This window comes from Acanthisitta chloris, unplaced genomic scaffold, assembly GCF_000695815.1.
Source record: "Acanthisitta chloris isolate BGI_N310 unplaced genomic scaffold, ASM69581v1 scaffold8379, whole genome shotgun sequence".
NCBI lineage: Eukaryota > Metazoa > Chordata > Aves > Passeriformes > Acanthisittidae > Acanthisitta > Acanthisitta chloris.
Window position 1 is genome coordinate 26,693 of NW_008693035.1, and position 27,739 is coordinate 54,431.

At 39.6% G+C, this 27,739-nt stretch overlaps 1 protein-coding gene across 1 annotated transcript in view; it reads left to right on the forward strand.

Annotated features, from left to right (window-relative positions):
* WDFY4 (WDFY family member 4) overlaps nt 1–27,739 on the forward strand; it is a 126,601-nt gene that overhangs the window by 5,550 nt on the left and 93,312 nt on the right. Inside the window, exons 4-17 of the mRNA XM_009082915.1 lie at nt 431–577; nt 964–1,153; nt 2,259–2,448; nt 4,414–4,574; nt 4,910–5,362; nt 6,947–7,051; nt 7,919–8,109; nt 10,678–11,288; nt 15,329–15,422; nt 21,674–21,888; nt 23,872–24,021; nt 24,280–24,356; nt 25,029–25,247; nt 26,244–26,428. Of these exons, the coding sequence (XP_009081163.1) occupies nt 431–577; nt 964–1,153; nt 2,259–2,448; nt 4,414–4,574; nt 4,910–5,362; nt 6,947–7,051; nt 7,919–8,109; nt 10,678–11,288; nt 15,329–15,422; nt 21,674–21,888; nt 23,872–24,021; nt 24,280–24,356; nt 25,029–25,247; nt 26,244–26,428 (2,988 nt within the window). The remainder of the gene's footprint in view (nt 1–430; nt 578–963; nt 1,154–2,258; nt 2,449–4,413; nt 4,575–4,909; nt 5,363–6,946; nt 7,052–7,918; nt 8,110–10,677; nt 11,289–15,328; nt 15,423–21,673; nt 21,889–23,871; nt 24,022–24,279; nt 24,357–25,028; nt 25,248–26,243; nt 26,429–27,739) is intronic.

Consider the following 27,739-nt stretch of genomic DNA (forward strand, 5'->3'; position numbering starts at 1 on the left):
CAATAACAAAAACACCTCTACATTATCAACCCTGTGTTCTGTACAAATCCTAAACATAGCCCCATACTACCCACTGTGAAGAAACTTAGTTCTACTTCAGCCCAAACCAGCACAAGCTGCTAGTTAGTTTGCAGGCTGTTTGCTTTATTGACTGTATTTAGGTCTCTGAATGCAGAACATAGTATCTCTGTCAAAGCTGTAGTTCAGCTGGAGTGGGAAGTCCTGGTAACAGCTATATCAACATATGGTTAGTGTGTTTACTTTTGCCAAGTGGATTTGTACAGCCATGCTGTATGATTGCCAGGCTCATGTGCCCCAGAGCACACATAAGGATAAAATGCTCAAGTAGCTCTTTCATCTGCCGTGACTACTCTCACAAGGAGACTGTGGTCAGCTTCTGGAGAGACTGATCTTTCTTTTCCTTCCTTAGAGAACCATGTGGAACATCATTGGATCTGGACTTCCAGCTGCTCTAATGCAGTGCCTGTACCTTTTCTTTACTTTTCCTCTGAAAAAAAACAGTGATGATGGAGAGACAAGTGAGGATGACACCCAAACTCAGGAAATGCTTGTTGAGGTAAGATGTGCCTCTGGGAGATCCTTTGCCCTGGGTACTCAGACGTTCACTCAGGCTTTTAGCTGGTGATTGATTCAAACTGCCACAAAAATAAGTGAATTTGGACTGAAAATCACTGAACAAACATGAGGCACAGTATAAAACAACCTGAGATGATGCCACTTTTTAGCATTTTTGTTCTTGTTGCTAAACAAAACAACATGACTTTAAGTGGGGAAAAAAATCTATTAAGAGCATCCTAGTGGTAGTTTTACTTGTTCATTTCACTGCATCCTTTCTCCTGACATTAGTATCAAATTTACAATCCCCTCCCGCGATGGATTTTTCTTCATCTCCTGGATATTTGTAGTGGTGTTTATTGTAGCTGAAGTTTGTTTGCTTTTCAGATAATGCTTAACATGTACAAGGAGGAACAAGGTGTAGAGGAACTTCTGGCAGCTGATAAGCTTCAGTCATTAATTATAGCAACTGCTTCCCTCTGGGACCAGTGTAACCACTCGTGGAAAGTACCTACAGGCCGTGTGCTGAGAGCAATTTCAAAGTCTCAGACCAAAAACAGCATTGTTTATCTACAAGGTTTGTTTGGTAATTTGTCTTCTCCTTTCCTCATAGCTCCACTGAGAATTAATTCTCAAAAGGAGTCTCCTTAGGATAAATTTATATCTCTACATCATCTGATAGTCAACTGCAAAGCATGGGCTCTTGGCTTTGTAGACAGGAGCTTTATTTAGCACTGATAGCCATCTGGAAACTGAAGGGGTTTTTTACACAAAAAGTAAAATTACAGGCAGAAACCAATCCCATTTGATCACACTGATGTAGGCAAGGGCAAGATGTATTATGTTTTTTCGTAAGTTGTGTGACTCAGTCTGTGAGCCTGAGACTCTTGAAGACTAAATACAAGGCTGGAGGCACTGCCAGAGGAATGGCATCTTGTGGGACAATATCATGATTGGTTGATTTACATCCTCATTTCTTCCTAAGCTTTATTAGTGTAAGCAGTTTTTTTGTTTTTAAGAAGTGCAAAAGCCATGAATCTCAATTTCTAAGAAGGGAAAAAATAGTTTTATAATGCACAGTTTACTGTCAGTATTCCTTGTCATGGAGTAACTGCATATAGGTATTTTTATTTCTAAAAATAAAAAATTGGCTTCCTGGGTGAGATTAAAAGAATTGTTTAGATATTTTGAAGCTGTCCTGGAAGGACTGGCCATCAGATTAGGCAAGAAAACTAGATTCAGAGCAAAATGCTTGTACCCCATTGCGTATGCCTCATCGAGCAAAGAATTAATCTGTGAACTCTGCACAGAATGTGTGGTTGATTTAGTACAAGACAACTAAATTTGTTAGCCTCTGCTTACCTTGTTCTCAGACAGTTGGATTCACTATATATGAATTTTGGGGAGTGGGTGGGTTGGAGGCTTATACTCCTGAGACCTGATCAGCTTCTGAGGGTTAAGCAAAAAAAGGCATTCATACTGTAAAGCCATCAATGTTCTTCCTGTAGCTTCTGAAATGAGTGTGATATTCACATATCTTCTTGTCTTTTCCTTCTAGAAAAAGAGCTAACTGACTTCTGTTTTAATGGGAAATAACTTTTCAAACTTGTTTCATTTTTGTTATAACTTCGTACTTGTCTGACTGTCAGTTCTTAAATACCTGCTTTTTTTCTCCCCCACAGCTGTGGACTGCATTAAAATAGCTGTTCAGAATCTCTTTAAACTGGCTGATACTCTACCTGCTTGTGACATGTGTGAAGCTGCTAGTATTGTCTTGTGCTTTGTGAAAGATTCCTATCCTATATCATCAGCTTTATTAACAGAGTTTGAAAATAATGATGGCTACCAACTCCTGCTAAAAATTCTACTTGGGTAAGTAGAGAGGTTTTTAGTAGACTTCTAGAGGATGGTACAACTTCATTTTCAGAATGCATGGTGGTCTGTTTTAAAATAGGAATCACATTGGTAATCCTGTGTGGATGCAAAGCCAGTAATAAAGACCCTGATATTGAGTCTTTTGCTGCTGTTTTAGGAAGGGAAGTAGTACATAACTTTCTCTGCTGAAATCATAACAGAAGGAGAACAGTAGAAGAAGTTAGTCTGCTGGAGGGATAGTCACTTTCTTGACACGAGACAAAGGTTCTTCATCAATTAATATTAAGGGGATGTAGGTTGGAAACATTTGTCTCAGTTAAGGTGAATTCTTGATCCAGGAATGCAGTGTGCTAGGGAGGAAAACACTATCTTATCGCTGCACAGCAAACAAGCAAACAAAATCCACCCAAACTTCTATCTGAAATGGTTGCATTCCCCAGAACAGACATGAGCATGAACATATCAGGACAACTCCCTACTAGTTATGCTAGTCCAGTGTACAAAGCAGAATCTGTTACTCTCCTTGTCAGCTTGTGTTGTCAAACCAGGCTCTGAGTGCAGTGTCAAAACAGTACAATATGCCACTTCCCTAGAAACACTTAGGGGCTTTGTTCTGCTTTTCTTTAATATATGTTTGAAGAAAGCATTTCCAGATTTTTGTGTTTCCATTCTGGTTTTGCCTATTCTTGTACTACTTCTCCAACACTTGTGAGAATTTTTGTCCTGATGAAAGACTGGGAGGGCTGAATATTTTGTAATTTGGACCTAGAGGATTGTAATTTGAATCATGAACTCATAGATTGAGTTCTGTCAGTGAGTGTGATTTCTGATGATTTTTGAATGGCACAAATTAACTTCTGATTGGAAAAAAGTTTTGCCTTTTTCTGGCAGTGTTTTCTTTAGTCGTCGTATAATGTCTAGCTTTCCCATATAAATAGGCTATGAGATGCATATTTCTGATTAAATTCTAGCCATACAAGGTCGGAACACATGATCTTTTGCAATAAGGGCTACAAATGCCCCCATCCTTTTTAACTGATGTAACTAGGCTGGAGTGACAGAAATAGCATACAGGTGCTCAGGGCTTCAGGTTAGTGTCTGTTCTCAGCACATACTGGCAGAAAGGGACCGACAGCTTCTTTCCAGAATGTTTTGTGTGACCAGGTTTCCTCTTCTCTGGTTCTTGGAATTTCTTTTTCAGGTAAAAGGAATCTTGCTGATCACACTCATTCTTTCAAAGAGAGCATTTTCTCTCTTGTTCTTGCTTAGATGAAATCAGAACATTTTGGTTTGTTTTCTTATGAGATTTTTCTAACTTGCAATATCAGTCTATCATTCTGCCACTAACCCATGCCCAGGTGTTGCAGTTTACTTTAAGAATTGACACATCTAAGCAGTACAGAACATGATGGCATGATAAGCAACTCTCTGTCCTTTGACAGACTCTCATTTTAGTCTATGAACATTGGCAAATCTGGGATTGCGGTTCAAATTATTTCCTTATGTAGGAGAGACATACCATCTTCACATCTGATTCACAAAGCTCAGGCAATACAATATTTTTCCCTTCCTCAGAGCTGAGATTTTTCTGTTAATTATCTCAGTTAGCAAGTTCCTTATCTTGCCAACCATATGCCCTTTTAATATCAAGTGTCTGTTTTAACTTTCTGAACTCTCCCAAATGTAAATTTTTGTTTCTTAAAACAGATATATTTTGGAGAGAATTACTTTTTTAAGGACACATAACTGGACTAAATTCCAACATTTATCTTCCTTTTTTTTCAGAACTCTTAGTGTCATTTCAGTTTACTTCAGTCTGTAACTTCTGTTCTGATTCACAATATTGCACCATAGTGTGCACTTACTGTATGTAGCTCCTATATGCTCAGTACCTGATGATATATCCAAAATGTTTGTGTTACTAAGGCATGAACATCTGACTGTCCCAAGTTTTGTTCGTAGATGTGAGGGGGTGCATCCAGATGAAGGAGACCCCTATCTGGATGAGATCCTGGACATGCTGACTTGCCTTACGACCTGTGGAAAAACTGAACTGAAAGTTTCTGGCAATATTGTGCACCCGCAATTGCCACACTTTGATTTTGAACAGACACGATCTTCTGGTACAGTATACATACACATGTGGCTATGTGGGCAGGGCATAGAAAAATGAAGCTCTATTCATTATGTGTCTTGATGTGGAGGAAGCAGTATGAGATGGCACCTTCTGATCTATGTGTTTAATGCTGCAGGAGTCTGAATGCTACCTACATCAAACTGAACTGACCATGTCAGCTGTAGAGTCTGATCCAAGGTCAAGAATATGCCTCCCAATCACATCTCTCCTGTCTGTCACTCTTATTTCCACTCTCAGACATGACTTAACATTATAGGTATGGTGCTTGCAGACTCAAATAGCATTGATGTAAAAATGATTTCACCTGTTTTTATCCCACAGGAATGACAGTGAAAAACCTCCAGGCTTTTCAGGTGTTGCAGTCCATTTTCCAGAAAAGCAATGACCAACACCTGTGTGGAAGAATCTTGGCAGCAATTGGTACCATATGGGCATGGGACAGAGTGAACTTTTTTCTTCTGGAATGGACACTGCAACCTATCAACCAATTTACTGACATAATCCATTTCAAACCACACCTAGTCCAAGTCGAGTTCTTCAGGCTGGTGGAGTCCATAGTTCTAGACCTGTCCTACATCCCCCATGAAATTTTGAAAAAGGTTCAGTATTTGATCAGGGAAAACACAGTGCCATTCTGCACCTTAACAGCTCTCCAGTGCCTTCTCAGCATGACCCAGAAGGACCTGTTATTCAGTGACATATTCCGTGACTCTGGGCTCTTTGGCCTACTGCTGGCACTTTTGAGGAAGCAAGCCAAGATCCTGAGGAAGTCAGGTACAACTTAATGCCTTTCACAATGACTGTTGAAGGCAGATCAATAGGAATGAATGAATCCCTTTCTACAGGAAATTTATAAATTTTATGTACTGAGTAGCTAGATTTTGTCTGCAAGACAAGTGGCCTGAATTTATGACACATTAAGCTGGGTCCTCTCTGAAATCTTTATTGTTCTGTTCCCTAGCCTAAACAGTTCTGGGCTATTCTTCCACTAGTGTATGATGAATTATTCTGGATGGTACCCTTCCACCCACATGTTTAAACAGGTCTTAATTTGATGTTCCCTAGGATGCCAGCTTGAGATTGGAGCAAGAAAATGCTTTCCACAATGCTTAGTTCCTCTGAAAACAACACTTAATCCTGAGAACTGATGATGGAAAGCAATTTATTGAATTGTGGCTGTATATTACCCACAATTACTACCACCCATTGTGATGTGATACAGTTATCTCCTAGTATAAACACAGGAAAGTATTAGTCTTAGTGTGGTAACTGTGGGGTACAGCTGACTTAGGAGACAGACTCACATAGTTAAAAATTTATAACTGGTGTTTTAAAGAAAGAAAAATGCATGATAGCATTTTCTGTTCTATATGAATTGGGAAATGCCTTTAATTTTCAGTACAATAGTCACTTAGGAAAGGAGGAGACCCAAAGTACTAGGTATAACTTCTGATGCAGCAAGTACAGTTGAATTATTTATACCCATTTATTCCAAGCAACAGAAGGAATATGAATTGCAACAGAAGTTTTGGAGTGGAGACATCCATCACCTGCAAGGACACTATGATTTGCATTCTTGATATCAGAGACCTAGAGTCTTATATAAGAGTGCTTAGATAAGGATTGTCAAGATAAGTACTAAGGTTCTTGAAAACTTACCTTCTGGTTATGAGCTGGTGCACAAAGGCTTTCTGCTGTCTTTGCTTTAATTTCACTGCTTTATATCACTTGGTGATCTAAATTTTACAGAGTCATTGATGGCTATGTAATTTGTAAATTTAGACACACAGGTGAAGAGGGACAGGTGAGAAGACATTATCTCTACTCCCCTCTCTTGGTTTCCAGAAATTTAGCCTGCAAACATCAAGACTTTTAGATCTTAAAATAACATACCTTACACTGTCTGATCCTATTTGCCTTTGAACATGCAGGATATTTCTGCTCTTGACTTTTAGTTTAGGTATTTAAATACTCCCTGTTGCTATAATATTTTATCACTTCACAGCTCATAATCTGTAATGTTTTTATTTGTGTGTGTTCCTACCAGGTATTGCTAAACAGGTAACTTTTCATCAGTTGGGAACTGAAAATACCACTATTTGCAGTAGTTATGCAGGAGTTATGGGCTGCAGAGCACAAAATCAGACCTGTGTTTCCCAATACCAGTTTAAAGCCTGGTGATTAGACAACACCCTGTCTGTATTTTGTTGCTTGAATTAGGTTTCAAGTAGCTTGTAAGTAATATTTAAGAGAAAGCTAAAATTTGCTGGAGAACTGTTTTTCCATTTTGGTTTAATGTATTTTAGGCAGTTATCCATGTTCTTGTACACTGTATTATGGGTTTTCTTATACTGACAGCTGGAACTCATCTGTCTGGTCTGGAAGAAGGCACTGAGAAGGAATTAAATGCTGTGATGCTGAAGATGGTGGCTGCCCTTACAGTGAGGTCTGTGAGGAACACAGGTAAGAAAAGATATATGACTGTATTACCTTTGTGATATTTAGTGGTGAGTGGCCATGATGCCTCTTAAGGATCAACAACAAATTTTCTGACTTTTGTGCTTCAGCCAAAAGTGGAGGACAAAAACTAGAAGTGTAGGAATAACAAAGTTACACTAGGAAGAAATGTGACCAAGATATTCTCATCCTGCATAATGGTCTTTTTTCCAGTAGTCACCTTATTTCCCTCATCCATGTGGATACTCCTGAAGTACTTACATAGAATACACAGACTTAGCTTGTGGAAAGCAAGAGTGTGGCATGGATTTTGTGCATTGCTTCTTTATCCAGATTTTCTTCCATCCATGTGATCTGTTATTTGAAATCTAGATTGGATCAGATGCATGCTGAGTAACACTCCTACATTTGTGCTGGCATACCTAAGAGGTCTGTGCGTAAGGAATCTTGGGGACCAGAGTAATACAGAAGTGAAGTCTGAATACTGAAATCCACACAATTCACTCTGTAATCCTAGAATCGTCATGTTCGCAGCATCTTACACAGTGTAAATATATTGTCAGAAGCCATCAAAAAGTTCCCTTCCTAAATTAGATGTCTAAGCTGAAAACTAATAAACTGTCTTTTCATTCATTTTTGTATTGGGAAACTGTCATCTCTGATGACTGGAAACAATGGTCATCCCATCATTTTATCACTAGTTGTTCTTTTGCCATTCAGTTTGTGTCATCTTTAGCTTAACCAGCTGCTCTTCTTCCCTCTCCTGCTGTATTTGTAGAAAGGTGGCACTTCACACCAACACTGAAAATCTGCCTGTGAAAACCACAAGCAAAGAATAGTTTATGTAACAAATGCTACTGTATTTGTCCCTAGTTGTTCTGAAGGACTATGGAATGGTGCCATATATCAAGATTTTTTTGGATGATGAGTGCTACAGGAGTGCTACTCTCAGCATCTTGGAGCAGCTATCAGTCATCAACTATGAAGAATATATGAGCATTATTATTGGGGCCCTCTGTTCTTCTACTCAAGGGGAACTGCATCTGAAACTAGATCTGCTGAAGGTAATTAATGTGGCTCTCACATGGGCATCATTTTCTTGGAATTTTCTTGGCTTTGTGGCAAATTGCACTTAATCTCATCTCAGCACTGTCTTTCTTCCAAGAAGGTAAGTACAGAATTAAAAAGAGCATTGGGCCACCTCTTGATTATGATAAATGGGCACTTTAATTTTTAGTGAAGCATGTGTGGTCAACATTTTCACTCAGTATCAGATTATGAAGTATTTTGAAGACTTAAATAGTAATGCAGGAGGGAGAAACAGAAATGCCAAAGGCACAGTTGTATGAACAGCTCTATGTAATGTGACAGAGAAAGGAGAAATAAAAGTGGAGATGTGGAGACAGGATGTGAGAAGAAGTAAAGCAGTAAGATTGGAAGGGACAGGGTAGGCATGAGATGAGTTGCTTGATTCTGAGAATCAGAAGAAATTCTGAGTTTTGTCATCTTTCACATCCACCAATGTCATGGAAAAAGATGTGAGGTCATGGAAAGGAGGAGTCTTGCAAATGTTTGGAGGATGAAATTAGAACTATTCATAGCCTCTGTTGTATTTACAGAGGGTCTTATCCATAAGCAAGGAAACATGGGAAAGAATCACTGTGCTTTATTTTGATTTAGATCATAGGCATCAAATTGAAAAGCAGCAGTTTTGTAAGCACTGACTTTAAAGTTTCATTCTACCTTCTATGTTGAGTGTGAACAGAATTTGCCTTTCAGCCCAGAATAGCAGCTGCTTCTGTGATAAAAGAACCATGTTACTTTAAAAAACCAAAAATGTGACCAAGTTTATAGTTTTGATTTGAAACAACAAATTTTAACAATATTTGTGGAAAAGTTGAGTATAGTGTTCAAACTAATATGAAAATAAATGCAGCTTTGGTGTCTAATTTTGACAAATGATAACTGTATTAAAGCATAATGTAAGCAAATGAATTTATTATCTTTATCCATTGGGACTGTGATTGTGTTACACACAAATTCAGATTGATTTGCTAATGTATATTTAGCTGTTAAAACCTGAACGCAAATACAATTAGCACTGCCGTATTCCAGCGTGGCACGTGGACAATTATGAGGAATAACAAATAATGGAATGTGTGAAATAAATTCTGTTAACATTAACTGTGTTAGGGGGTTTCCAGCACACATCAGTTTTATAGATTCAAGACAGAGGAATACTAACTCATAGCCGATTAAATTCTAACTGAGTTAGAGCTGGAGGAAATGTGTTTACTGTTGACCTTCTCTGAAATGTGTTAAAGCCATCCTGGTAACTTCAACTCTGAGTTATTAAATTTACTCCCTGTTCAGAAGTCTCTGCCTGGTTTGATATATTATCATACAAAATTGAATGACAGTAATAGAGTTCCCCCTCCCCCTTCAGTTCTGACAACCTTTTCACTGTCCTAGATCCTGTTACAGACAGATGTATTTCTGTTAGAAACTGTTCCTCTCCAGCAGGTTGTGAAGTGAAGCTCTTTCATTGGATATCTGTTGGGAAACTCTAGATGTAAAATTAGCCCTTTCCAATGTGAACAGGTACAGCCTAAAATTTGAAAAGTCCCTAGTGCCTGTAGAAACATCATATTTACAAAATGAATTGTGCAACATCCCCAAAATTTGGGATTTATTACATTCAAATACAGTAGACTGTATCTTTTTCAGTAGACAAGCATCTTTTTCTCATTCATTTTCCTGCCACAGCTCTTAGTAACTTCTAGATGTGTTTTAAAATGGTAAGCCCACAGCATTCAAAACTGATAAGTGGTGCAGCTTATTTTTTATGCATATGCAATATTGTCAAGTGGCATTCAATTATAACCTGCTTTAAGCCCATTGAACTTAGATAAAATCTAATGACTTCATTTTCTTGGGATCTGACCTTTTATGGCTTTTTTTCCACCAAAGCATTGTGCAAACTTTAAAAATACCTCAGTTGAGAAAAGGTATTATTATTGTCTCCTTAACTGGGAGAGCCTGCTGTTTGCAGTATTTTTTGTGCCATTCTGTGTCACTGCTTTTACAGAAAGGGCTTCCTCAGTCATATGAGCAAAAGTCTAGTGTGGCTTCTCATGTATTGAAGGCTGCAGGAAGAGTTTCCTATAGAGATCTGTGCCTTCTTGTCACCTTTTTCTATGAGGGTATTTACAATTGAATCTCTGCTTTTATTTATTTAAGGCAAAGGCAGATTTGTTCAGAGAATCTGAGAATGATGCAAGAATAGTCAAAGATCTGAAACTACTTCTGGCCAAACTGACTAGGATATGTAATGCAGGAAATTTGATCTCTGCTTATTCCTGTGAGCACTATTCCCTAACTGTCAGGCTAACTCCATGGGTTGCTCCTGAGGGTGCATTCAAATCTTGGTTGTTTGACTCATTGTGTCATATGGGGGAAGGGAGGAGGAGAAAAGTTGTACAGGGATGACATTTACTTTGACCAACGTTTTTTGACCTTCTTCAAAGAGTGAAAGAATTTTGGCACAAACTTGGAATTTTAAAATATTCTAAAGCATCTTCATCCCTTGATTTAAGTGCTACTTTGGTTTGCTTTCTTCCCAATGTTTGTAGTCACTCTTGAGGATATTGGAGAGTCCCAAGAGCCATTCAGCTTTCAGAACCTGCAGTGGATTCAATGGACTACTCTCCCTTCTCTCAGACATGGAAGGTGCATTGCAGGACCCTCCATCTGGGCTGTGGACAGCAGTTGGACAGAACCGCATACTGGAGCTTGTTTTCTACACACTTCAGGGGATAACAGCAGCCCTGCATCTAGACCCTGTCAACAGCAACTTCTTCCAGAGGAATGGTCTCTTTGAAAAGATGGCAGAGGATCTTGGATCACTTGGCTGCTTCTGGACAAAAGGGGAATGGCAAATTCCTGTGACCCTTGAGAAGAAAAGGACGTTTGCAGAATTCTTGGATGCAGCTTTCTGTTCTTCAGAACCTTTCCCAATGTGGCTAAAGAACTGCATATGGATTTTGAATTTTCTTGATCACATGGTCAAAGGAACCCTCCACCAGGAGAGCTGCTTCAAGGAGAGCAAGCCAGAGATGGGCAAAGCATCAAGAGATGATCAGGAGGGACCTCAAGCTCAAGAAGAGCATCCCGTTGCTTTCAAATGTCCAGGCAACAAATTACCTGCCTCTGCCTACAGGCTATGGGGAAACCCTGAAGAGAAGTAAGTTTTTATTTGCTCCGGGAAAAATAGTATTAAGACTGGTATGTGCATTTTATATGGTAGTAAACTGAGGTAAGATGTGACATAATCTGCCAAGAAGAAAAAAATCTGTGTCACAGTCCCAACTCCCAAGCCTCCAGGCAGCAGAGATAACTCTTTTGGAAAGGTAAATGATGGTAAACATTGGGGCATAAGGGTTTAGTGGAGCAGTGGGAGACACAACTCCAAGCGTAGCAGAGTTTGAGCTGAAAGTTCTGACACCTACAATGTGGGAGCAGGAAGGGCTCTAAGGACAGGTTTACTGGAACCTGAAGCTTGAGCTTAGTTTCTGCTTGAATTTACCCTGATCAGTATTGTTTTTATCAATTATGTGGAAAGCTGCTTCCATTCACCTGATATGTCAAAAAACCATTATTTTAAATGCTCCCTTGTGCATGTGTATCCAAGTACATGTGTGCAGACACACTTATAATTTACAGATGCTGAAATAGAGAAAATTGAAAATCAAAGAGTACTGCTGGTTGCCCCATAGAATGAAGGCTTATATCAAAATATATAGCATTTGCAGGAAGGGAAGGCTGTACCAGAAATCAATGTAGCTGTCAGCTATGAATCAGTTCTGAGCAACTTGCATTTTGTAATTTGTGAGATCCTCTGTCCCTTCATTTGTCTGTAGCTTTATATTGAAATCTCTCAAATCAAAAATTTTATCAAAAATGTTTCTGATTGCAGTTATTGCTTAAAAAGGCTAAGTTGATAACTGTGAGATTTCCTCAGCCCTTATTGCAGGTTACTCCACAGTCATCTCCCATGTTTAAAGTCTAAGTCATTAGGCCTGCCACTTGTAGCAGCAGTCACTGAAATCAGCAGAACTTTTGTTCCCTGAGTACTGAAGCAGGCTGAGCATGGTTATATTTGTACTTGTTTGAAGTAACTAAAAAATGTGCAGTAGATTTCTTTACTCCTTGTGCAATGGACTGTAAAGTAGTCATGGAGATGTTTGCTCCCTGTCACCACTCTCTGAATTACACTGGAAGCTTCTAGTTAGATACTCAGTGCTGAGGAGAGGACTTGGTAGCTCAGGAGGAATGAATGCTTTTTTCAACTTAGATTTTCCTAGCCCAGTTTGGGAGAACAGGGGTCAGTGTGCAGAGAGTGTATAGATGGTGGTAGTTATGAGAAGTACATAGTCTGTTGCTTAAGTGTGTGTATAATGGGTTCCCAGGGATGACAAGGGAGAAAGAGCAGATCAGTGGCAATGCTATGAAGGATATGACTCTGTCTTCTGATCATCTTTCTCAAGTCACTACATCTGAAACATAAAGCAAAGCTTCCTAGGTCCTTGTGTTGTTTTGCATGCTGAGCTGTGAAGCTATGCAGTAACTGAATACCACTTATGGGGAAATGAATCCTGTAAATTGGGATCCATTCAGTTCACAGCATCTGGTTCGGGATGATTTGCCTTTGGTTCTGGGATGTGAAGGCCCCAAAGTAGGCCAGATTAGCTCAAGATGGCTGGAGACCATCCATGACAAATGTATGCAAGGACAGCAGAGGAACATGAACTGGAAAGCTGTCAGTCTTCAGGCCACACAGCTTGTATCCTTTTCTAGCAGTAAATGTTATGAAAATAAAAATAAGAAATTGAGTTCACAGTTTCTGCAAGCCTGTAGTTCCCCTGATGCAGCTTCCTCTAAGCTGTACTCCACGTTCACACTTCCCCCTGAAGAAGGCTTCAGCCTGCAGCTATGTAGCTTGAAAGGAGGAACTTCAGTGCAGTTAGCGTAGGTGGCCTGTGATGCCCCATCCTGCAGCATGTGTTTAGCATCCCCAAAGAAGGGGAAAGGAGGTAATCCTACAGGCACCTGTGACTGAGACATAGGAAAGTTAGCATTTTAATGCTGGATATTGTTCTAGCCCCTTACATTGTCCTGTGGTCAATGGTGCTGCAAGCTTGTGAGCCACAGATTAATTGACCCTGTCATTCCTATCTGAAAAACATCCCTCAGTGTTTCTGCTACTGCAGTAATGTTTGAAACACCTTCTGTGACAGATGGAGTCTCTGGTTTTTCTTCTGCTCCTGGTGACCTCTCCCAGGGAGGGAAGCCTCTCTTCGTGCCCACCCTAGCAGAATGGCTGCTGCACCTGCTGTTACCACTGACTCACTGTGCTAATGGCTCTTCAGGTTCTTTGTGACATCTCATTTTGTCCCCAGATCCTCTTACTTGTCTTATTTTTAAGGAGCAGCCAGTCCAGAGCAGATTTGTGATTGACACCCCAACACTGGTGAGGTAGTGGGAGTGGTATTGTGTGGCTGACTGGATAGCCCTGAGGCAGGAGTGTGAGGGATGCAATATTGGCAGGAGTGATGAGTTGGTATGGGAGGACAGCGTTTGTTCTAAGGCAGGCCGTAAAACGAGGACCTCTTGGAAAACCACAGAGATGGCTGGAGATAAAACTTATATAACATTCCTAGAGACCCTTCACCAGCATTGTTGCCCTCCTCTGGACGTGCTTCAGCACTTCAATGTCTTTCTTGTAGTGAGGTGCTCAGAACTGGACACACTACTCATGATACAGCCTCACCAGTGCTGTGTACAGGGGGACAATCACTGCCCTGGTCCTGATGGCCATGCTATTTTTGATAGGTGCCATTGGGTCTCTTGGCCACCTGTGCCACACCTGGTCTGGCTGATGTTGACCAGCACCCTAAGGTTGTTTCCCACCAGGCAGCTTTCCAGTCGTAATTTCAATCCTATGGATTTTAGCGAGCCTGGATTTTTCTCTTTAAAAATGGTTAGGGCTTTTGGGAGGAGACGAGCAAAGAGTGTATTTTCAGTGCATACTCTTTTCTTGTTTGACATTTAAAAATCCACCCACCTTTGTGTCAAGTACAGGTCTGCGTATCCACACTGCAATCCCTGCTGCAGTAACTCTTTATACCAGACCTGATTTTGATTCATTGCACAGAAAATATTGCAAATGAGCAATTTATTTGAAGGTATCTTTCTTGATGGTGCAGTAAGAATTATTTGTCACTGTGTGGCAGTGTGCTACACATTACTCGCTGCTCTGATGTGTCAGGTGAACCTTTTTCGAAGTGGCTAACAGCACTTTGCAGCTTTTTTGCCTTCCTTTAGGTACCTATTTTTTTATGATGCTCACTCTTTTACTTGTACCCTTTGTTTTATACAATCCATAAAACATATTGTGCTTTATTTTGTCAGGCTAATAACAGCTGTTAGATGTTTCCTTTGCTTTTCTTGTGAAATCATTTTGGGACAGATGTTTCTGACTGTGCACATTAAAAATCTAGTTCAGAGGTGCACCCAGAAATGCCAATGATACACCAAACAGGATAAGCCTGCAGTGCCTGAACTGGAGTTACTGCAATGCTGTGTGTTCATCTTTGAGATATATCTGACCTCAAGCCTGCATCATGGCATAAGCGGATCTCTGTGGTGACTCTGATGCTTCAACTCCTTCCTGTGCCTGAACATACAATGGTGATACATGTCAAAAATGGAAGCTGGTGGGGAAGCACAGATATTCAACTTTCTTTTACTAGTTTAGGCAGATCCTGGTGTTGGAAGGGAAGGGTGACATATTGATTTCATCATGACTGTCTCTTCTTTGCTTATTTCTATGTTTTGAAGTACTGAAGTTACTGTCTAACCAAAGTTACCAACTGCTAGAAAATAGAAAGAATGACACTAGTTCTGCACTGATGCATCAATGAATCATCTGGTTATCTGTTCTCTGTACTGCAAGTACCTTCAAAGGCAAAGTGCTTAAAGAGGCTGCCACACATCTTTGAACGTGCAGGTCCCCGAGATGTGAGCACATGAGCAGGTTATGTCCTGTCTTTGTTACTCTAAGGAGGCTTCCAGCTGTTCCAGGTGATTTGTATTGTTTGCTTAGTTTCAAGTGCTGAGCCTGGTTACTGCTAGGAGGATTTAATGCTGTACTCTGCTGCAACATCGTTGGACCCTCTTTTCTGTTGTTAATGATAATGATGATAATGTGTCTTTTTGCTGCAGGTTGGAAATGAGAGACTGTACCATTGTACACCCAGGTGCTGTCTGTGTTATGGTGAGGTTGCTGCCAAAGCTGTACAAAGAAGGACATGCTCAGGTGAGTCTGAACATGTCAAAGTGACATCTAAACAGTGTCTTCTACTTTTCTGTAGCTTCGTTTCTGGAAATGCTTTACTCTTTGCAATGTGGTACTGCTAAAATTTACATAGAACAGTAGCAGGAGGAACAGCACCAATGTCACCGAGTCAGCAGATGTAAGAACAACAAAGGCTTTTGGTTATCATTTTGGCTGAGTGTTTCTATGCCTGTCTGATACAGTACATGCATTTTAGTCCCAGAATACTTACTGCAAAGGCACAGTGTAGAAGTCCCTTGGAAATTGTTCAAAGTATTGCTAATGGACCTAGCAACCAGAACAGCCTGGCCCTTCACAACTAATGGTCCATAAACTTTCAATGCAGCTTAGAATCTGCTTTGTTTGTCAAACCTTCCATATACACACCCATTCTGAATAAGCATATTGCATGTATTGTATCTGCTATTTGGTCTAAAATACTTAAATGCTGTTAAAGAGGGATTGAAATAAAACCAGATTGTTCATCCAGAGCTATGGAAGGTGGTAGTGCAGATAACTGATGGCACATCCCAACTCTGTGTAGTGGAACCAAGCTATCAGCTAGTGAGATTTTGTTAATTGCAGTAATTAATTTCTGAAAAACAGGTAGAACAGTTAATTGGTCGAGAGTGTCATCAAGAAATGAAGAGTTGCCTCTAGGACTTGAGCTCTGTAAGAGAGAAAGCCTCTCAGTCCCTCAGTAGATGGCAGTGTTCTTAAAAATATGAAGGACCAGAGCACAGATTCCAGCAATTTCAGTTATATATTTAAATACATTCATCTTTTCTTCCTTTCTCACTCCTTTTTACTTAGTCAATAAGAAATTATTCCTGATAGTGTTTGTTTAGTATATCTGTTTTGTATGGGATTATCTGAGGTAAAACAGGACCACTGTTATGTGAGGTCCTGAGTCAGATTCCAGCTAGGAGTTAACACATGTCCTGAAAGGTTTTTCATCAAATAACCCACAAAAAGGGCAGAAGAAAATGAAAATTTCCCTGTCTATTTCTATTTAAAAGTGGGTGAGAGATTGAATGGAAGATGTCAGTGCTTGGGAAGCTCACTGATGCTGCCAGGTAGAGACCTAAAATGCTGGACTTTAGTACCTTTAATCATAACATGATTAAATGGTTCACTGCATGAACCCTTGTGCAATGGGATGCTACTTTGAACATGGGAGTCAGGCAAGATTTGATGCAAAAGATGGACCACAATGGCTAGTGAAGGGGAGCTACTTGGTAGAAGGAAAATAACTGAAGGAATTACTCTTTGGATAGATGTATTCTGTCCCAAACTATATACTATTTGGGTTTTTTTATGCAACAGTGTTTGAAAGCTATATGAGAGATGAAATAATGGCTTTGTGGATGAAGCTTTTTCACTGCAGACATTCATGACAAAATCTGAAGGGACTTCTTGCACTGAGTTTAAGACAGAGTCAAAAAGTACATTTTTTTTGGAGCAGTGGTGGAGAAGAGGCAGTAACTCATCTCTTTCTACTTATTTTAGTGATGTGATGGATATCTTAGGCCTGGGTGTCCAGGAGTAATCTTGAAAAAATGTTCAAAATCAGTTCAGGTCATGTGCAATTCCTTTGCTTTCACAGAACTGGCAATGAGAAAGCAGTGCTTTTACAGAAACATTAATGGAACTCAATAAAATTAATGTACTTTGATTCTGACCCTCAGAGTTAATATCCATTTCCTGCCAATTTTGCAACTTCTCAGCGGCCTTTGTCAGACCCATACAGTGATGGGCTGAAGTTGAGCCTGTCAGCATAGGTAAAACAGTAGCAGACAGTAAAACATGTGATTTTGCACTTCAGATGTTTCTTCTGACTGTCTAGAATGGCTATTAAAGGCTGAGGAGAACAGGTTTGTGGATGAATATTACTGCCATTCCTAGGTATGATAAAAAAGTCATTTGAATGTCGTATGACTATGAAAATTTGCTTAAAACTTTAAAATCCCCCAAGAGTGTTTGAGTCAGTAAACTGTATTTAGAGGACATCACTCATGTTCATGCTTAGGACTGGTACAAAGACAGTTTCCATCAGACTGCATAATGTTTGACCAAATACAAGGCAGATTTTCCTTTTATTGAGATGCTGCTGTTCACTGATAAAAGACACCATAGCATATGTTTCAAAAGTACAATGAGACAGGTTAGCATCCACTTTAGATATGTGGCCACAGGGTTTTTTCTACCTTAAAAAGAAGGAAGTTTCCTATCAGACACATCTCATCCTTGCCTGGCATTTTGGAACTGTGGTTTTAAGACTCCAGAGAGTCATCCCACGTGCTATGTCAGATCTCCTAGACCTGACAAGAGAAAAGAGAGAACTTTTAAGAAGAGAATCAAAGCATGATTCTGTTCTGTGTCATCATTCTGGCAGGTTTCTTGTGAGTACAGACAAAAAAAAATCCTCATGTGATTCACTGCGTAAATTATCTAAGCTTTTGTTAAATAATATTATTTCTTCCACAGCTGTATTTGTCCTCTGTTTTCATCTGTGTCTCTCCTATGATGAATTGCTGTCATATTGACTGTTGTGAAAGCAAAACATTGTCCATCAATAAGGATTTTGCACCTTTTAAAAAGACCTTTATCCTTCATTTAAATTTAGCCTTAACTCCTTTTTCTTAATGTGAATGTTAACAGGAGAACATTTTCAAGTATTCATATCTCTGAAATATGTAAATTATTTCTAACAGAAAAGGTCTCTGACTTAGAAGACTGTGTGACATTTCAGATTTGTCTGCCTTTAGACTTACATTACTGACACCACTGCTAATGTAACTGTTAATGTCAGAGTGAATTCCTGAATTACTGCACTGCATTATCTCTGCAAGGAAAATCTTCAGGTATTTGGCCAGAGCTTCATTCGCCTTTGAATTGTGCAGCTAAGGCTTTGGGATAAAGAAATGGAGAATGCACGAGAACCCTGGTGGGAGGAAGGAGACTATAAACACTGTCAGTGGGTCCTCCAGCCTGGGCTGGTAGCTGAAGGTCAACCTGTTCCCCTGGGCACTTCTCTGCAGACTTTGCTTCAGCTGTGTCTCCTGGGGGATTTTTCTTTGCTGAGCCTGATTACAGCACAATTTTTAAAAAACTTTTTCATAAAGAAAATGCACAGCCTGTCTGGATGTTCTTTTCCAAGGTTATTTTTGGGCTTTTAGTAATAGGTTTGCTTGTTCATTGATCAACCAAGCTTTCACTGTTTATACAAACCAAGCAGTTTCCTTCCTGTGCTTCCAACCCCCCATTTGTCCTGTTTCTCTTGCTATTTGCTCTCTTCTTAAAAAGCAGCCAGTGTCTCTAAAGTTTCAGTAAAATCTTGGTAATGTACCCTGGATTGAAGAGATAGAAACTCTGCCAACAGTCCCTGGCTTAACTACACTGAAGATAATTTTCTACTTCGTCCTCTTTTTCATGCAGTCGTATCATTTATAAGGTGTCACACAGAGACAGCTTTGTCTACCTTTCAGATGTCTGTTGAACATCATATTATAGCACTGCAGAGTAGCTTAGAAAAATAAGAAGGAGGCACTGCATTAAGCTAATACCATGGGGGAAAATATAGTGCAAATAAAAGTAGTTGAGTGAGCCAGAGATCTGTAAGACCACCAGAATTGACAAAAGGATTCTTAACGTTAAGATGAGATTTTGTTGCCTGGGTTCAAATGATCAAGGCTTGCTAACACCTTTCCTCTAGAAGGCAATAGTAACCCTGGTATTTATATAAGTGAAGATCTGTACCTTCTCTTACACACATACTGTACCAATGGGAAATGTGAAAAGTCTGATGGAGATGTTATGATTTATGTGGGACATTTAACTATTCCTTGTCTGGTTCATGTTTTTGGAAGCATCAAAACAGTTCACATAGTTTGTATTGCTTTTTTCTCTTGCCTATTTTTTAAGGAGTGCATGAACATGAGTTATTCTGTAACTTTGTGAAAAACAGTTCTACATACTGTCAGCAGAGTAAGTTTTTCTTGTTAAGGTCAATGGGTGAAAGTTATTCATCAAAATATTATGAAAGAATGGGAACCTGCTTGCAGCTGAGCTCATCAGTAATATGAGCTGTGATAAATTTATGAATTTTTAAATGACATTTTAGGGAGAAAAATGCACAGATGATTTTAAGAAGTGACTCAGATTCTCTAGAGACATTTGTTTTTAAGCTGATGGATTTTCTTTTGAAAGCATGATTTAAAATCCTGGATCACTTGTAACTTTTTGAAAGCTCTTCTTCCAATGCCTTGATTTCTTCATTAGTGAAACTAAATCCGTGATATGTTAGGAAGTTAATTCTAACTTTCTGTGAAGGGTTGCTAGCTTTTCAAGTGAGTGGTGCTCTGAGACTGAAAAGGAACTTTGCTTTTTGCAACTGCACACAGAATTATTGTTGTATCATTCTTAAATCTAAGGAAATTACATCCTTTTGAAGTAAGTGCACACTGTCAAAAGTTCATCATTTTTGCTTGTCTTGAACATAGCATAATCATCTTGAGGATGTATAACAGTGAATTAAATTGAGCTACCAAGTTGTGAAACTATGGGCTCCTAGGAGCAAGAGTCTGGGAAGTACTTAAGCAGGTTGGGCTAATTGCTGGGTGACATTTTGCCTTTAACACTCTAATTTGAAACAGAGCTGTGAGCTCAACTACATCTAACTGCACCTTCAATATCCTGATTCATGCTCCAAGTAATATGTGCTAGGAAAATCAATCCATGCTTACAAAAACACACAGCGTGGTTTCCTGGCCACCTTTAATATTTCCACTGAAGTCTCATTTTACTGGAACGAAGATCCATGAAAACAGCACATTTTATTTAAAACAAGGCGATATTGGTATTGACAAAGCTGCTAAGCTAATGAAAATAATCAATTTTTTTGTGTATGCCATTATGCTTTTATTGGATTTATTTTGGAGTAAACCAGTTGTTTCACTTAGTCAGGACCTACGTTGTTCTCTGTTTAGCTGAAGTTTTACACATTTTGATGCTTTCCTGAATGTAGTCAGAAATGGAGTAAAATATTCATTAAAAGATCCAAGAAGTTATAAGTGAGGCTTTGAAACACTGTAGCAATAAGTGCCTCTCCAAAAAATACTGTATTTCAGGCTGGTGGATGCTTTCTGTGTATAATGAGATGCACGGTGAAACTTGTGTCCCTGAAAATGAATAGTCCTTCAGAGACAAGAAAATGCTATCCAAAGAATTCACCCTTCAGATATGAAAAATAGCAGTTGAGTTTGCCAAAACAATATGTATTTGTTGTATTGGATGTGTCAGTATTATTATCTGAGCGTTGCAGTCGGGGACACTTTGGAAACAGATTGGCTTTGAAATTCTCCTGTACTGGTTTTGTTTGGTTGGATGCAAAAGAGCTGAATTCCTCTTTACACTTAATAAGCAAGCTTATTCTGAATCCCCTTGCTTCTCATTCATGTTATCAAATCAAATCCCAATGCCCTAATTTGTGCGTCTGCCACCATTGTTGTCCTTTTCTCTAAAAGTTTGCATTTATGTTTCCTAGAAGAGTGTGTGAGAAAGCTGGAGAGCTCTTGGGAGTATGGAACAATTCATCTTTCTAAGATTTGTGTTTAAATATATGATTCAGTTACTTTTGTGTGAAATCTTATTAGGTCAATGGGGTATAATCCATTCCTAACTGGGAACAAATTGCTCTAGAGATAATTTATGAGAATCAAATGACTTTAAGATCACTAAGAAGCAAAGTAAAGCTTCAGTTCAACAAAACATGCATAGAAGTGTTCATGTAACTGTTTCACGATATTTCTAGATACAGGTTTGTTTAAGAACAGTACTTCTAGAATGAAAAGTAGATCATGTCAATATGACTCTCCACAAGGTTAATGTTAAATGTATTCTGAGTTCCTGTATTGGTCTTGGAGCTTATGCCTAATAACTTGCCTTTGGTGATGGTCCCTTCTTTGGAATGGCAGCTGATTGCTCTCTTCCTTCACCACCATAGTGTTGAGGCAGGAAAGCTGAACTGCAGATGGCCGAGCAGCTGCTCAGATGAATGTATTCACACTGCTTAAGTGCAGAGCTTTGTAGAACAGCCATGCAGTTGCCCTTGAGCTTCTGGCCTAAAGGGACCCAGAGATTTGACAACTGAAAAATAATTAAAAGAAAATAAATCAGTCACCACATACAGTTTTAGTTCCAGCCCTCGGACTTCAGTTCTGTGTCTATTTCAGCTTTCACAGGAAATCCAATGTGCTGTGGTTGATCATATTCAGTCCCTGGTGAAGTCAGAAAAGAGTCGTCAGGTGATGTGTGGATCTGGCTTGCTGAGCACCATCATAACCTCCTGCCAGGATGCCTTCCGCAGTGAGAGCCATCCGCTGCATCTGCCCCTCACCAGGGTGTTTGAGAAGCTTGCGTCACAGGCTATTGAGCCAGATGTGTTAAGGTATCAGATTGTATCTAATGGAATCAATTTGCTTTAGTGCTGCAATATTTTTGGTGAAGTTTATCTAAGAATTATATGCTTCGCATAGTGTTCTAATCCACCAAGATCCAGACTTTTGTTTCAAGTCTCAGTTAATACCACTTTCACATTGGTCACAGAATGTATGCTTACATGACTTGCTGAAGATAGTGTGAGTTGGCAGTGTTCTGCTGCATCGTCTTTGCAGGGGTTGTAAAGCCATTTATGAATGAACTCATTGACTGCAAAACAGCTAGGGTTATTCCCTCCTAGTATTCATATGGAGGAGCTGTTTTCTGAAGAGTAAGTGACTTTCTCTCCTCTCAGATCCTTGTCAATTACAGATGCAGAAATGAAAAGTATAGTCTTGTTTCTCAGTCACTGTTGTTTCTAATTTGGGGATGTACTTTCTTCTTTAATGCTAACAAATGCTAGGCATGAGAGTACCTAACAGATATCAGTGTGCAGATGAAGTTGGATATTCAGTGGAAGATTTTATTTCTTTTACTCAGAAATGGAGCAGAATTTCTTGTTTAAAAATCAAAAAAACAAACCAAAGATTCTTTTTTTCCCTGAAAAATTAGTATTATTCAAAAGTATTGATGAAGAAAAGAAACCTTTGATTTTTTTTCAATAGGAAAACCTTGAAAGGGGAAATGTAAAGCAAACCAAATATTTGTGATGTTCTGATGGAAAATATTTCTTCTGTTTTATTTGGAATGTCTTCAAAATTTGGTCTTCAATAAGAAAGTTGCTCTCCAGAGGGACGAGCTATATTTGCGTGGTTACTGTGATTCCAGAGTGTCTGGCCTCATTTTTTTTTCCTTTTCTTGGTTGCTTTCTTCATGCATTTTCATCTTAGGCAATTTCTTTGGTTGGGAGGTTCTTTGCAACTACCTTCCAGGCCCAGCACAAACAAGACCAAGGTCCTTTCATGTCAGGGGAGTGATTCAGCTAACACAGGTAAGCACACAATTGACAGCCTGTTTCTGGTGCAGTGGTTGAGCTATAGGTGTCCTGGAAATGACAACAGGAATCTGCTGTTGAATAGGTTGCTTCAAGAGAGTCACAGTGAAGGTGGAATATGCATGGAAGTTTTATACTGGGTATTTCCCAGGTTGAGTGGTACTTGAGCAACACTGAGAGCTGATCTGATGACCATCAGGGATCAAGTTATAGTATCTTTGATCAAGTTAGATGCTGATATAGACTCAAACTTTGTTGTATCAGAAATGGAAGTCATATCTAAAATTACTAATCGTGTACTACAAACCAAGGGGAGAGTCTCCTGGGTTTGCGGCACGTTTTTTGTGTGGTTTATAGCTAGACATAGAATTAAGATGTGAATAAAGAGCACTGCTTTTGTAATCCCTAGGATATCCTAGTAGTCTGCCTTGCTTATACAGGCAGTTTTCCATCCAATTCCTTTCTCTTCTCCAATGTATTTTGCAGGTGAAAAGCTACAGTAGTAGTATTTGGCACTTAAGCTGTTCTTATGCCCATAAAACACCTGATATTGGATGGTACAAATTTGGGTCTTAGGTTCTTTGCAGTTGTTCTTCAGATCATCTCCCACATATTGCTTGTAGCTATTCTGTTATGGAAGAATTGAAAGGCCTGTGTATAAGAAAAATGGAATCAATGGGTCAGGGACCATTTTTTACTAGGGGTGAAGTCTGGAGCTACCTAGAGAGAAAATATGGCAATCACTTCTGCAAGCTTATATCTCCTGCCAACATCCCATTTTGAAATTCCTTTAGTGCAATATTTTTGTGCATTGCTGAGGATTTTTGCAGGCTGCTGAGGGCGTGTTATGTCAAGAGTGCTGTTTTGAATACAGGCAATACCTGTGACTAGAAAAAGTGTTGCCGACATTGATCTGGTTAGGCACTGTGTTGATGTTGTAGGTTCAGAAGAGGATATGGTGGCCAGTAAAACTGATCCTCAGGCAGTTGTGCCTGTCAGCAACTCTCCTTGGGTGTCTAAGGGATCTGCACTGGCACTTCAGACTGCAATGAGTCTCATCTCCATGACATCACCTCGAAACTTCCAGCTCCGCAGCACTGCTTTGGCTCCATCGTTTGTGGAGTTTGACATGTCCATGGAAGGCTATGGGTATTGTTGCTGTTGCTTTTTTCTTTAGCTGCCCTGCAGTCTCCGAGCCCTTACTCTGGACACAGTAACTACTGACTTCTCTCTTCATCTTAATCTACATGCCCTATCACTGCCTTCCTTGCAGCAGTGTTACCAACCTATTTTGTTACTGGCTTATTGATGATAGCCTATTCTTCTCCTTGCTACCATGCTGTATGAAGTCACTGGTGACCTTCAGGGATGGTTTTATGTTTCTAATGTGCTTTCTTGCTTTTGTAGGTGTTTATACCTCCCAACCTTGGCTACTGTCATGGGACCCAGTGCAGACCAATCTGTCTCAGGAGGAATTGGCATGGGTAAGCACTTTGACTCACCTTCAACTTCCTGAAAACACTGACTTTTCAGCCCACTGAAAGCATTCAGCATTTGTAAGAAATTGTGTGCTTCAAAACATTTCCATCTCTGTGTCCCAGACCAGCTCTGAACTGTGTAACTCAGACTGCTCATCAAAATGCAGTATCAGGTGCAGCTCAATAGTGTGATGAATTAGCATTAACATTAGCAATACAAATTTAAAGCAGGCTGCTAAGAAAACAATCCTAACAAGTACGAGCCACCAGATTTTAGGGTAATCTCCCATGGAAGTAGTAAGAACTGTCACTTAATGGGATTCTCCTATAGTTCTAAGTCCCCTACTGGGTGGACTGGAAAATGGCTGGACCTTTTGCTTCCAGAACTTTTGTGAAACTTGATAAAACTTGAATTTGGTTCAGTGCTTCCTAATTGATGAGCTCCATAACATAGTTTCTCATCAGTCAATTTTAGGTCATTTATACACATGCACAGACTCATATGTGCAGGCTCTAGATACTGAACACAGGCAGAGAAATTTAATAGAACAGAAGTTAAACCTCATAATCTCATGCTGGCTCTTCCATGGTTTGGACTACAAATGAAACAGAAAGCATTTGCTAATGGCTGTACAAGGAAAACAACTTCCTTACTGCCTTTTTGTTTTCTATATACAGGCACCAGAATGTTCCCTCCCTCAAGTGGCCTGACACTCTGCTGCTGGTTTCTGGTTAGCAAGTTTGGTTTGGTGCACGACAATCACCCACTCCGTTTCCTTACTGTCGTGAGGCACATGTCAAGAACAGAACAAGAATCTGTTTGCTTTTCTGTAAGCTTCTTCCCACAGGACCTTTCTTTGGTCATTTCCACAGAAGAAGTGGAATTTCAGCCTCTTGGTAAGGTTCTTTTTAGTTAAGCTGCAGTGCTGCATCCTCTGATTATCTGGAATTTTTAATTAACAAATTTTCCTCTTCTTTTAAGTGCCCAGGATATCAGTGAAACTTACTCTTCAGTTTTCCTCTCGCAGACTGTTGTGACTGTAATTCTTGGCCATATTTCAGTTTTAAGTTTGCAATAGGCATTGAGAATTACTTTGTGGCTTGCAATATTTAATGGAAAACTTCTGAATGTCAGTTACATGGTTGTGTGCAGCTGTGGAGACCGGGCTTGAACCAGCTGTTCCCTGCCCGTCCTGTGTGACATTAGGCAGGTTTGGAGAGTAGGACTGAAGATTTGGGGAATGATCTATCTTCCTAATCAAACAACTCATTTCCTCTGCTCACTTTCAGAATGTTTTCTATTATGCCAGCCTGTGGGTTTTTTCCCCCTCTTGATATTTATACCTTTTTTTCTGACTGAGTAGAGTAGATAATTCATATGTAAATGTGATTGAATATTCCAGAGGAGTTTGAGAATGGAGTGTGAATAGTAACTGAGATTTTTTTCATTCACAGCTGACATTGTGTGAGTGTTCTGATTGCCCTAGATGATGTTAAAAATTCCATCTTGCCTCTTTTCATAAAACCTACAAATTTGTATACAGTTTTATCATCTCATGAATTTGCTAGGAATTTTTTCCTGTGTCAGCTAACTCAGTGAATATCCTGAGGGGTTCTTCTCTTAGAGAATATGTTGTCTTTGTCCTAGTTCAGTCTGGTTTTGTGGCACTGAGGCAGCTAGCAGATGTTATTTGAGAGGGACCTTGAGTATTGTGCATGTCTTAGGTACTGATAATAGACCTTGAGGGATCAAGACGTTGTACAGAATGGCATCAAATCACACTCTACTCACAGAGAGTCATGTTCTTTCTGTCACACTTGGTCATTGTATTCCAGAGGCAGGGGAAGGTGAGAGACTTTATGTTGACTTACCCCTGTTTTTTGCTATTACAGACATTATGGAACCTGAGGGTGAGGCCCTAAATCCCTCCCCATTTCCAGGGCAAGTCCAGTTTGGCTGTGGCAATCTGCTGGTCACTGGCCAGTGGCATCATCTCACAGTGACAGTCGCTAAGGAAGCAAAGAAGAGCTGTATTGTTTCAGCTTATATAAATGGTCAGATGCTTGGCTATGCAAAGGTAAAGGCTCTTGGCATAGATCTTGTACGTGACATTTGTCTTTCATTGCTTTTCATTTTCGTCTCCCAATGCACATACCATGACTTTTCAGTATTAATCTGAGAAACTCAAAGCATGGTGATTTGCACATATAATATGTGCCACTGTGCTGGGTGTGAGTGGAGTCAGAAATCCACACAAAACAGGGTGTATTTGTGCTGCTTTTCAGAACTATGTTTTCAGCTTATACTGATGCTTTGAACTACTTCCTCCCACCCAACTCTCAGCCCCAGCATGTAGATAACCAGGGCAATTTTGAGTGGTGATGCTCATCTGAGAGTTGGGCTTACTTAGGTTGCAGATACCTCAGGATGATGCTGATGAAATTCAGTTATACACTTAGGCCAAAATTTTCTGAGTTCATTATTGATTTTGAGGATCTATCAGTTTAAACACAAGATTTGCAGAAGTTGCCAGCTATAAAAAGTGGATCACATTTAGGTGTGACCAAAGAACCCTAAACCAGAGATGCTTTGGATTTAGGCTAAACCTGCAAAGGTGATGAGTAATTTAGGGAGTTCTTTTGAAGAAAGGCTTGGAAAAGGAGAAAGGTCAGGCAGAAATAAGCTTCCAGGACTGGCCAGCTCTTTGGAAGAATCCAAAGATGGGAGGAATTTCTTTAAGCATCTTACATGGGCATGTTTCAAGCTGTCCTCATCCTGTTAGACCCATTGAACAATCAGCTGATGAGTCAGTGGTCTTTTTTCCCTTAGTGGTCTTATTTCTCTTAGTGCACTAAGCATTCAGGAACAGATAGATGTTCCTTTGGGCTAGTTATTTAGCATGTGAGATGATACCAACTCATGAGTTCATTGCAAATATTGGTGTACTGGTAGTAATGTGCCATTTCTTGTGGTCTTGTTGCACAGCAGTCAGTTCTCAGGCTGCATGAAATATTAAGAGAAAGCAACCCAAATGCACCTGAAGGGTTCATGATCTAGAGGTTAAGCCTTCGGGTTATATTATCAGTATCATCATGTTCCTGATTTTTAAGCTAATCTCAAGTTATTTCAGACATCTGATTTTTGGATTTTGAATGCTGGAAGCTGGCAGTGTTGCAAATGCTGCCTATTTCTGTTGCAGCTTTGGCTGGTGTGATGGGTTTTTGAGTTTGTTTTTGAATAGAATCCTTTGATTAATTGCAGCTTGCAACCTTGGTCTCTTCCTTCTTGTTCCCATATTTCAATTCAATCTCAGTGCATGCAAAGCTCACTTGTGTGTTTTATACTTCCCGTGTAAACACAACCTGTTTAATTCCAAATATACTCTTTC